General features: G+C 52.9%; 1 protein-coding gene and 1 long non-coding RNA gene across 2 annotated transcripts in view; one reads left to right on the top strand and one right to left on the bottom strand.

Annotated features, from left to right (window-relative positions):
• The window catches only part of Tmem181 (transmembrane protein 181), a 39,960-nt gene extending 30,942 nt beyond the window's left edge, over positions 1-9,018 (bottom strand). Inside the window, exon 1 of the mRNA XM_026393833.2 lies at positions 8,942-9,018. Within this exon, the coding sequence (XP_026249618.2) occupies positions 8,942-8,949 (8 nt within the window). The 5' untranslated portion in view covers positions 8,950-9,018. The remainder of the gene's footprint in view (positions 1-8,941) is intronic.
• Positions 9,019-9,138: 120 nt separating this feature from the next.
• On the top strand, positions 9,139-11,219 carry LOC144256717 (uncharacterized). The gene is made up of 3 exons (XR_013344217.1): positions 9,139-9,316; positions 9,493-9,566; positions 11,059-11,219. It is a non-coding gene; the product is annotated as an uncharacterized LOC144256717 (long non-coding RNA).
• Positions 11,220-12,004: the final 785 nt, after the last annotated feature.

Below are 12,004 nucleotides of genomic sequence, written 5' to 3' on the forward strand. Positions count from 1 at the left end.
CCATCCTGCATGTCCCGGGTCAGCCCCTGCCACCCTGGCCTGCACAGGACAGGCTAAATCCAGCCCTTGTGGCAGAACGTGCTGTGGCTTCTGCTCTCACAAGGTCACATGTCACCAGGTGGTGGGCTCTAACCTCCTTCACAAATCCCACCTCCAGCTGCCGGAGCAGAGCCCCAGTGTGACCTTAAGGAACCTGACTCACTCACTCATACATGTTCAACTCGAGCTGTCCCAGGTATGTCACAGACATGCCCCAAAAGAACGCCAAGGACCACAGCTCGTTTGCATCTGGCCTCCACAAATGCAGGGTCCCTCCTTTGAAGCCCCGTCCTAGTGAAGAGCAGCTGACCTTCATAGCTGAGTCTGCTTTTGACACAATTTACGCCAATGTGGAAGCACACCTACAGTTCCCCACCCACTGTCCAAAGGAAACGCAGAGGGGCACAAATCTTCCCCTGGAACTCCCCACAAAGTCTGAGGACTTCTGGTAACCCTGCCTCTGCAGAGCACTTGGCTCAGCCTTCATAGTGGCCAAGGCGTCCCATGAACACAGCTGTCTGTGTTCCAATTCGACTTAACCTCACTTACAAAGAGACGGCAGGTGGATTTGGCTGGCCCGCCCCTGCCTGAACCCTCAAGAAGCACCACAGACCAGGGAGGAGCCCAGGCTGGCTCTTGCTTTGTTGTGTGTCCACAGTCCCCATGCTTCCTGGCCTTGGGAGCCAGGAGCAGTACAGTGGACTTGACTCTCTCACGCCTGAGACAGGTGTGGCCAAGAATGAGGGAAAGGTCACCGACTCCTGTGCACAGAGGCATGCCATGAATAACCTGTCTCCTCCCCACATCGACTCCAGCTGCCAGGCAGGAGGCTGCCACTCTGCCATGCGTCTCAGGGCGAAGGTGAGGCCTGGGAGCCATGGCCACTCTGACGTGGCCCTACTGACTGCCTGGTGCATGTGTACTCTGCCCCATGGACATTCAGGTCAGGGTCATGGGGTTGACTGAATGATAGACCCAGTGAAAATCCAGGTCCAAACTCTGACCCACAAATGACCTGCCTGGCGCAGATGGAAGCTGGTGAAGGAGCCAGGTCCCAACTCGGAGAGCCTCGTGCATTACAGCTGGAAATGGTCTCCAGGACGGAGCCCAGTCCCTCTGATTTACAGAGTGGGAAATACTCTGGAGATGATAACTCTGCCCTTTGGCAGCACCTGCCACTCCCCTGGAGGGAGGCTCTGGAAAGCGCGACCAAGTTCAAACTTGACACCCACAGGAGAACAAGCATCTCCTCTGTCCCTGCGTTACCAGGGGTGGAGCTATCCCTCAAGTTCCTCACTTGGGGTGCTGAATACATTTCTGTTTACATTCTGAAGAAGGGAAGATTTCTAGGCAACACACAGGGCATTTTCACACAGAAAAAACTACACCAAGCTCAATGGACTGGATGGTGGGGAAATGCAAATAGAGTTATTAGTACTGTACTGGTGTTTTGATAAATGCCAGATTATGAGATGCCGCCACCAGGAAGCTGCCACTCTTGTGTGAACATGAACTTGTTTGGAGAACTCATGCATAGCCATTCATGAGCTCCCCCATCATGCTCCCTTCAGGAGAACCATGCCCCACAGCAGCCCAACCCAGAGCAACACTGAGAGCTCCCCAAGCACAGGGTGAAGGCACACCTGCAGGCACAGTGGCTCACGCCTGTAATTTCAGTGACTCAGGAGGCCAAAGCAGGAGGATCCCAAGTTCAAGGCCAGCCTCAGCATCTTAGCAAGACCCTGTTTCAAAATAAAAAATAAAGTCCTGGTGATACAGTTCAGTGGTAGAGCATCCCTGGTTTCAATCCCCAGTGCCACCGAAAAGAAAAGGAAAAAAAGGAACCCATCATGTCTTTTATCTTAAAACTTACACTTAACCCAGTTTAATTAGAAAATTTCCAACAGTCACCCAAGTCAATGGAAAAAAGACACAGAAAGCAAATCTCTTAGCTCAAGAAACACGCCCAGGTCACAGCTGCCCACACTTGGTCAGCAGGCTGGAGAAGAGCAGCCACAGGCCTTGCTTTCCACTGACTGTGTCCTGACAAGCAGCAAACATTCTCAGCCCTACCACACTCTGGAAGGCTTGCGTCCAGACCCTCTGCAGCCTACAGTGCCATCAAGGGCCAGGAATGGCCCCTAGACTGTGCCTGGGATCCCTCCATGGTTCCCTCTACTGTTACTTTCTCATCTAAAACCTCTGACCCCCAAAAACAGACTCCTGAAGGCCCAGGAACACTGCCCCTAGCTAAGACAAACCTCAGGTCTCCACTGTTGCTCACAGCAGAACAACAAAAACATTGAGAGAGAAGTGAGCAAGCTTTGCCAGAACTAGCCCATCTCTGCTGTGGGGAGACCAGCCCAATGGCGACACCCGGGGCATGTACTGCTGTCCTGACCCAGGTACAACTGACAGCTCTGCCTCCTGCCAAAGTCACCTCCCGCTGAAATGCCAAGTGTTCCTAACCACCACGCGGACCTAGGTCAAGGCAGGCAAGTCTCAGTGACCAATACAGCCTGTCACCCTCTATGATCAGACCTACTGGAGGACACTTCTACAACCACTAGAGGCCAAACTGGGTTGCAAAAAACTGCAAAGTCCACCTTCAAGAGGCCTCTGAGCCACCAGCCTGCCCAGTCCTCATGTCCACTCAATGCCTTGTATGTCTTCTTGAAATTCTCCAGCCCCAGATGCTCATGTTTCTCCAAACACTGGCTATCTGCTTCCCCTCTAATTGTCCTTCCTACTTTCAGGAACCATCCCTGTGCACCCCGACCTCACTCTAAAATAGTGTCCCCAAAACATCCTCACTCAGACGTCCTATACTTCTTTATGGTCCATACGTTTAAAACAAAACTCACTGAAGAACACGACGGAAATCCTGTACCCACTCTCCACTTCCTGCCTCAATCCTTTCTCCATTTCCAAATCCTAAAACCTCTGAGTCATCTGGCATGTCCTCTCCTGTTCATCCCACACAGCCACAAGAGGCAAGTCCCTGCTTCCCAAGTCCCCTCCATTCCCAGCAGATCCTCAGGAACTCCCACCTGGATTACTGCCACTGCCTTCCAGCTTCTTGGTTGTTGTTACTATAGCCCCCATACAACCTGCCCCCTATAAAGCCTGGGGTGGCTCCCCACCAACTAGGCAAGTGTAGGCTCCTCCTTAGGGCTTTTGAGGTCCTCCAAGTCCTTCCCTACAATCCCAATCCAATCTTCCTACCTCCCTGCATGCACCTGCCTGACTCCAGATTAGCCCTCACACTGTTTCCTGATCAAAAGGCTCTTTTCTCCCTGCCAGCTTGTCTAAATCCTCTTCCAAGTTCAGGCACACTGTGTCTGCCTTCTCGTGACTGCCCCATCTTGCCACCACAACAGGTGTGTCTGCACTATGCAACTGAGCACCTGAAGACAAAGTACCACCTGCCTGCCAGGCCTGGCACCCGACAGGCATTCACACTGACTCCACTTCCACTGCATTTCCAAAGTGCTTGTGTAGTTCCGCAAGCACAGGTGAAATGCCAGGGACAGCATTTCCCACTACACCCAGGGGGTCAAGGGGAAGTCTTCTGCCCAGCTAAGCAGGGCGGGGACCTCCTGCATACCTGCCACCTCTTCTGGCTTGTTCATCTTGGGCCAGGCAGCTCCTTCCTCTGCAGGCCCGGGCTTCATTCCACACTAGGCATTTGACATGTGCTCTAAGTCCTGGCCTAGCTAGAACCCCCAGGCCTTGGAAGAGCTTCCAAATGCAATGAAAGAGAACATCCCCTTGGACTCTTTGGGCTTCTTATTAACTAACCTCAATTTCAGGAGTGCTTAAAAATACAAATTTCCTAGCCCCCAAACTGCAGTCATAATCTGAGTCACTGCAAGTCCTATCTTTCCCTCATTAGGCACAGTCATCACCATTTCCCAAGGGACTGCTTGGGATGTCCCAAGGAAGGGACATCTGGGATCATTTACCCGCAGGAGCTAAGTCACTTTTCATGAAATAATCTAACAAAACCAAAAACTTCCCATGGATATACACAACACAAATAACCAGAATTTAAAAATGAAACTCTAAATACCAAGTTGTGCAAGTGTAGATAACCTCCTCTCTCTAGGCACCCGCGACTGTCCCTTTCAGAATAACTGGCAGCTATCAGCTATCCCTGCCATCGGGCCGCCCACCTGCTGCCACTGATTGTTACTCCATCCTGGCCGGCAATCTGCCTCAGGTGAGGCACCCCAACCCCTGAGAGAAAGCAACCATTTACCCACCTGCAGGACTCAGTGCCCAAGCCTGTTTCAGGGCTTTATCGCGGGTGATCCACATCCATCAACATCCATGTCCTCCCTGATTCCTGCCCTGACCAGTAGGCCCAGCACATGCCCAAGCAGTGGGTGTCCAATGACTTCACCTTTCCCACTCGCTCTTCCCTAGTCTATTCTTGATTCCTTGGAGTTCCACTATGTTCCCTGCCATGATAAACTGTCAAACATTGAACCACAACATCTGTCTTCTCCCAAGTTGTCTTTTTATGGTGTTGGTGGCTCCAGCTTCCCCTTCCATCTGAGGTAGGCAAAGCAGGTCCATGCCACTTCACTACAAGAGGCCCGCCCGGCACCCACCACAGACCTCAGGGCCACACGCGCTCAGCCAGCTAGAAAGCCCCACTAGGCCAGTCAAGCACCTCAGAGCCCCTGCAGCCAGCATTACACACTCACTATGCATTTCTCCCTCCCATGCCAGCCTCCACAGAGTCCACCAAACAGCACTGGCAGAGGGTGGGAGTCCAGCGCACAGTGTGCCCAGCTCATGCAGGCCTCAGGCAGAAGACTGCAGAACAGGCAGGATTCTGGGGGCAGAGAATGAAGGAGGGTACCAGCCTTCATGGAAGGGAAAAATAAGCACCTTAGAGCACCCCAATGACAGCACTAGGCCAGAGATGGCACCCAGGAGGCAGAAGCCTTGTTACCAAGACATATTTTACCTCATTTCATCAAGTCACCAATACAGTAGGTGGTTACGACCAAAAATATTACTAGTAATTTGCTACTTGTTCAACTGTAAATGTAGATTTCCCACTAGAGAACTTATTAGGATCTGTGCAGCGGGACAGGATTTTAAAATCCCTCAGTCCATTCTCACGTTTTAGTTAAGGTTTTATTTTTTCACAATTGGCATAAAAACAATCTCTTCCTTAACCAAGGTGCTGGCCTGTGTCCATCAGCCACACTCCCCACTCTCCAACACCACAGCTGCAGGCAAGCTAAAGCCACCTCCCAGGGCCTCGTTGCAGGAAAGAGAACCAGCATTTATAGGGTTGTCGGGAGTTGAAATTGAAATAAAAAGCAAAATGTTTAAAAAGGTGTAGTGAGAAGGTAGCACTCAATCATGTAAGTTTTTAAAAGTGACAGTTGTGTTTTCTTGTCCCTCTCTTTCCTTTGTTTGACATGGGGTCTTGATATGTTTTCCAGGCTGGTCTCAAACTCCTGGGCTCAAGTGATCCCCCTGCTTCAGCCTACTGAGTAGCCTGGAGTACAGGTGTTTCCACGCAGTGTCTCCACTTCATATTGTGAAAAATTTCAGTCTCGCTGGCACAGTGTCTCTGGACATGTACTGTGTAAGAAGTCCCCTCTGTGAGCTTCAGACTGAAGGGAAGGGCAGCACCTACCTGACATCAGGCTAGAAGCTTTCTGGGCACTGGTGTTACAAGGCCATTTAAACATGGGAAAACAGAAGGGTGAGGGTCCTAGGCAGCAGGAGGTAGAGGTGGGATCTGAACCCACATATGTGCACCCAACATGTGAGGGTCAGGGCAGAAAGGAGGCCACTCTACTCCCTCACCAAATCTTTGCTTTTTAAATAACCTACCATTGAAGGGGTTTTGAAAAGAAACTTCTGAGGGGGCAAACAGAATTAGAAGTCTGAAATTTCAATCAATCACTTTGAATATATTATAAATAATTTCTTTACCTACTCAAGCAGTGAGCCTTCAAAAATACCATTATGTGATAATTCAAGGCCCAACAATATCCTGTGCATTTTAATGGGCTCCTCTAGGGAGCATGAGCTTGTGCATCCTTTCCAGGCTGCAGGTCAGTGGCTCACATCCAGGAGCCTGTTGGTTAGGTCATCAAATGCCTGACCCAGGCCAAACGGAACAAGGAAGCAGGTCAGACACCGGGCAGCACACTTGTTCTCCCAAAAGTTATCTGCCGGCCAAGGGTGGGGCTCCAGCCAGTGCCAGGTCATGTGGCCTGGGGTCCAGTGTCCAAAGGCTAGCAGGAAGGCCTCTCCTCCACTAACCAGCAGAGGGACCTGGGGCCGCTACCTCTCAGGACCTCGGGTTCCTGACCCATTACATCCAGGAAACAGGGACCCCTTCCTGGGCTCTCTGTGATGAGGAAGGGGTTGCTCCTGAAAGCTCTTGCTGAGGACAGGTCAGCTGCCAGCTGTTGTCTCAAAGGAGTAGAGGACAGTGGTCAAGAGCTCGGGCTCTGGAGCCAACTGTGAGGCTTCCTTTCAAGCCGAGACCTAACAGCTTAGCGTTGAGAACTCAATGGACCTGCTGTACCTCAGTCCCCTCATCTGCAAAACAGGGACGTTAGAAAGCCTCCTGGCAGCAGGGTGGTGGTGAGGAGTCCACAAAATGACAGGTGTAAAGCGATACGAAAGTACCTCGTACAGTCAACTCCCAAGAGGTTATCTTTGGTTATATTTTATTTCTAGAGATCATTTGGTTCAGAAAAAAGAAAAATTAGCTAACAGACATGATCCTAAATAACTCCGGGACTGCAGGAACATGATTCTGACCAAGCCTGATGTCCCCTCAAGCACTAGGAGATTCGGCAGGCTTGGGACCCTGAAGCCATAGCAGGATCCACAGAGCTTAATTTGTTCACCTTCACTGATGGCAGAGATGGGTCTAATCGATACACTCCTACTCAAAAACACCCCAGGATGAAAGACACATGTGAAATGCACTCGGCTTGCGCACCAAGCAAGACCCACACAATGCCAGCCTTACTGACCTCTTCAGAGAAACGCAACAGAGAAGCAAAGCAACCAAAGGGCACAAGGAAGCCTCGGCAGCAGAGCTCAAAAAGAAGCCACCTGACCACTCTTCAAGATGCAGCCTATACCTCTCCTGTCCTGGCATTATCAGAAGGGATGGAGGTGGCAGGAAACTCCTGGTTGAAGCCTTAAAAACTAAGGCTCTGACTGGTTCTGCTGGCAATCTCTCTGTCTTTTTAAAGAGCAGGTTGAGCCATCCGTGAGCTGAGAGGTCACTGGGGCCAGGGTTTGCAGTGTGGGCAGTGTGGCATCACGCTCCTGAGAAGTTTGCTGGCATTGCCCTGGCTCCTCCAGGCAGCTGTCTTCTCCTGATCTCTCCCACCCACTTCCTTCTTCAGGCTCCAACCCTGCTCCTGTCCCTTCTGGCCTTGGACAGCACTCTGACCTAACCAGACATGCTTCAGATGTTTGGCCTTGAGTAGGATTTTATTTACTGCCCAAAACCTTTAGTGATTCCCAGTTCAGTGCCACACTGAACACTGGACGATGTGGCGCTCTGACCTCCGGATATCCACACCCTACCACCCCACCCCTTTGCCCAACAGAGCCTGAGGCACACCTCCCGGACAGCAAGTGCCCACAGCGGGTCACACTGTGGGTATCAAATCTCTCATTCAAGCTGCAGTAAACAGTTCCTCCCCAAGACCTTTCCTTGGTTAATGGCTTCCGTTTGGGCTAGTCCCCTGGCCTGTAGCAGACAGTGTAGGCAGGGGACCTGGGTTCCAGTTCTGGCCAAAGTCCAATCCCCTTCACATACTCCACTATTCCCCACAGAATGGGTCAAGGCAAGAATCCCAAATGCCCTGCCCAGCCAACCAACCCAAGAGGTCCGTAAGAGGACCCTTGAAGCATGCAGCCACCACTGTGCCACAGGGCCACATATCTGGAAGGCACCTTTACCTGAGTGTTCCAAGACGCAACACAAGAGCAACACTGCTAACACACCTCCACCTGGCTTTTATTTAAAAGAGAGACCTTTAAAACATCCACCTGGGCCTGACACTTAATGCCAGCCTGGTTTTCCACCCTGTGCTGAAGTGACCAACTAACTTGCAAAAGCAGGAGGGGAAAAGTGTCCTTCTACCACAGGCGCTTGCCTGGAGGCAACCTCCCCCACCACGTTACTTTTCTGCCTCTAGAACCCCAAATCAACCTCTAACCCACACAGTCCCTCCCTCCTGAGGCCGCCTTCCCGGGCCACCCTGCAGAGCCCGGCAAACCTCCTCGCTGCGGGACTCGCACTCGGCCCTGGACCTTCCGCAGCTCCACTCAGCGCCAAGCCTCCCACCAATCCCCTCTCCGGACGCTCCCTGGGGTCACCCGGGTGACTCTGCGGCATCAAAAGCAAGCTTTAGGGACGGCGTCCCTGGGGCCACCCAGACAGGTTTTTCCCCATTAAAGCCTCTGCACTTCACAGGGGACTCGGCCAAAGTCAGCAGATTGCAAAACTCATAAAACTCGGCATCCCAGTGACCCTGCGAGGCGGTGCCGGCTCCAGCGTGCCCACGTCACCAGCGCCTCGGGAGGCGCCCCCGGGCAGCGCCCCCAGTCGCGCGCCCGGCAGCCGCGGGGAGGGGGTGCGTCCGGCTCCCGGTGCGGAGGCCGGGGCTCGGGGTGGCCAGGGCCGCCCGCTGGCCAGACCCCGGGGCGCACCGCTCCCCTCCTCCTGCGGGGCGGGCCGGGGGCTCCGGTCGCCTCCCCTCGCCGCCACCGCCCCCGGGCCGGGCCCGCGCGCCGCGCCCCCTCGCCCGCCCGCGAGCCGCACGCGCGGAGGGCGCCCCGGGCAGAGCGCCCCGCACCCGGACCCCCGGCTCCGCCCGCCCGCGCCGGCACTCACGGTTCCATCTCGGCGCCCCCGGCCGGCGCGCCCGGAGCCGCGCAGCAGCCGCGGCAGCCACAGCCGGAGCGACGGCGGCCGCGGGCAGCGGACCGGGAAAACGCGTCAGAGCGCGACGCGCGGTCACGTGCGCGGAAGCGGAGGGCGCGGAAGCGGCGACCGCGGTGGGCGCTGGCCAGCGCGGGGCACCGGTCCTCCGCACGCCCGTCGCCTCAGTCACGACCCAGGCCAACCGAAGGGCCGCAAGGGCACGAATCCCGGAGCGGGGCCACCTCTGGGGACCAGGCCGCAGTCTCCAGCGCCCTACACACGTGTCTGCTTCCTCTTTCGTCTCCAACCGCGAGGTCCTTGCACGGAACTTTCACTGGCCAGCGTGTGAGCGCGTCCCGCCAGAAAAGCATCCTATACCCGCTCTGCCTTTGGTAGTTTAGGGGGTTTTAAGCATCCCTCCCAGTCTATTAGACTGCAACGCGTATTTTATTACCAATATTTAGCCGTAACATTCCATCACCATCCCCTGTGACTGCTTTTATTTGTCCTCCTCTTCCCAGGACCTGGCACCAGTCTAGCACAGAAAGACACCAGCGCACGAGTATTGAACAGATGACTGAACTGGATTTGTCAGGTGACTAACAATATACCAGCCTATGTTCCAATAGTTTAAGAGAATGGGGACCACTTTCCCAAGGAATCAGAGGGAATGGGTTTCAGGGGACTAGTAAGTGGTTAAACGGGCCCCTGCCTTCTGGCTAGGGTGAGCAGCTAGTTCTAGAAGGCCTAAGAATTCCCTAGTTCTAGCACTAAAAGTCCTATGTCCTGGAAACCCCCTCCGTCCAGACAAACCAAGACAATTGATCACCTTATTTCTGACCCATGTTTTTCTTAGTTACTGGTCTAAAGTGTCTTTGCTTGGTTCCCTCAAAATAGAAACTGAGACAGTAGTGTCCATGTTAACTTTGTTGGGAGCAGGGAAACAAGGAGAGAGAATAAAGTTTAGACGGGGACAGAGAAGAGTACGCTTGGGGAAGTGCAAGCTGGTCAGAGCTTTCAACACAGCTGGCTGCTCAGCCTTGCAGGAGAGACTCATAGAAACTACAGGGTCAGGAGACAATCTGTTGGCTCTGTCCTGTTACCTGTCTCTCATTGGTCTCCCATTGGTCAAAGTCTGATCTACACATCCAGGTAACTTTACCAGCCCCTGCAAGTGGCTACTGATGGCTAGCAGCATCTGAAGGTACCAGTACAGCCAGTACAGGGTAAATGAGGCTCCCTTGACAGTCAGCACCCACGGGCTCCTTTGCTGGGGCTGCACGTACAGAGGGTGGAACTATGGGAAACTTTTCCAGCATAGCTCAGGCAGGAAAGCAAGCGGGGAGGCCCATGGTCCTGTGGGGTGTGGACCCAGGCAGACCAGGGGGATCTGGGGATCCAGCACAAAGAAAGAGAAGGTTTGGAATATTTGTTACAAAGACTGGGGAAATGGATGGCCTGGGAAAGCCTAGCAGTACTCCAGGGCTTCATGAGGCCTCAGCTCACAGTGGTGACTTCCTATCAATGGTGACCTTTCTGAAACCTGCCTGGTGGCAAGTGCCTCCTGCTGACCAGGCAGCCTGGCATGACAAGGGAGCTTGGGTCCTGGGCAAAGATTAGGGGCCGTGAGACAAAAGGAAGTGAGAATCACTTGAGGAACTTTAAAAAAACCATAATGCCAGGGCTAGGGTTGTGGCTCAGTGGTAAAGTACTTGCCTAGCATGTGTGAGGCCCTGGATTCGAGTCTTAGCACCACATATAAATACAATAAAGGTCCATTTACAACTAAAATAAATATATATATTTTTAAAATGCCCAGTGAAATGAAACCAGATCTAAAGTGCAGTGTAGGCACCAGTGGTTTCCAAAGTTCCCTACAGGATTCCAGTGTACAGCAAGTTTGATGGCTAGTTGGGCACTGGAATCTAGGCTGATTGGCTCCAGCTCCTTCCTTGGGGCCACATGCATTTTTATTCTTTGGTTCTGTGAATTACCCCTGTAATAATCAATTCCCTCTTTTTGGTTGACACTAATACCTTAACCATCAGTCTTAAATGCTGCATTACTATCTCTTTATGAAATGACAGTGCTGCTAGGTGTCCCTGATGTGACTCTCAAGATGAGAACTGCTGCAAAGTTCCAATTCCTACTGCAGCCTGAAGGAGGGGCACTCTGCTCTGCAGTGCTCCCCACAGACGCCTGACTGACCTCCACGAGAAGGTGCTACTCTGGAGGAGCAGTGCCTGCACCCTCTAGGCTGACTTCAAAGGAATCCATGTTGGACCAGATCCTACACTGGGGTCTCTCTATCCAAGAGCCCGAGTGACGTACCAGAGACACTGCCACAGTCACAAAGGATGGAAAAAACAGGGAAACTGGATCATGATGAGAAACATAACCCTCCCTCCTTTCAAATCCTCACAAGACCTTGCTGGACATGCTGCCCTGTCACAAATGCAGCTAAGTGTCCTTCCCAGCCACCGGGGTGTATGAAAAGAGTGGAAAGAGCACAGCCGTCCCTGGACACAGATTTCAGTTCTGCTTGGCTCCTTCATTCCCAAGGGGATCATGCCCTACCTTCCCAGGTCCCCAACCCCATCCTGAATGCAGTACACTGGGGGCCTTGTGTGCCTGTGCCTGAGCGCTTCCAGCTGATAATTAGTCCTTGACTCAAGCTATTTCCCACATAAAAACCAGGGCTGCTCAATTAGATTCATAATTTGCCACAAACTGCCAGATTAGGGAAGGCCAAGGTAGGCCAATCCCAGGCACAAGAAGGGTCTGTCCCACTGCAGGGCTCAGTGTCACAAAGAAGCCTCTACTTGAGCTTGAACACACAGAACAAGGAGCTCTGTCCTGATCCTCTAGATCCGGCCTAAACTGCACAACTCCAGCAAATACAGGGTAGGGAAGGAAGAGAGATGTGGCAGGAATGCTAGTGTAGAAAGGTTCAGAGCAGACATGGCAGTGTCCTGAGGCTGGGCAAACCTAAGGGGCATGGTGGCCTTCAGAGAGATCCCACCTGTGGCTATG

Source organism: Urocitellus parryii, chromosome 8 (assembly GCF_045843805.1).
Source record: "Urocitellus parryii isolate mUroPar1 chromosome 8, mUroPar1.hap1, whole genome shotgun sequence".
Lineage (NCBI taxonomy): Eukaryota > Metazoa > Chordata > Mammalia > Rodentia > Sciuridae > Urocitellus > Urocitellus parryii.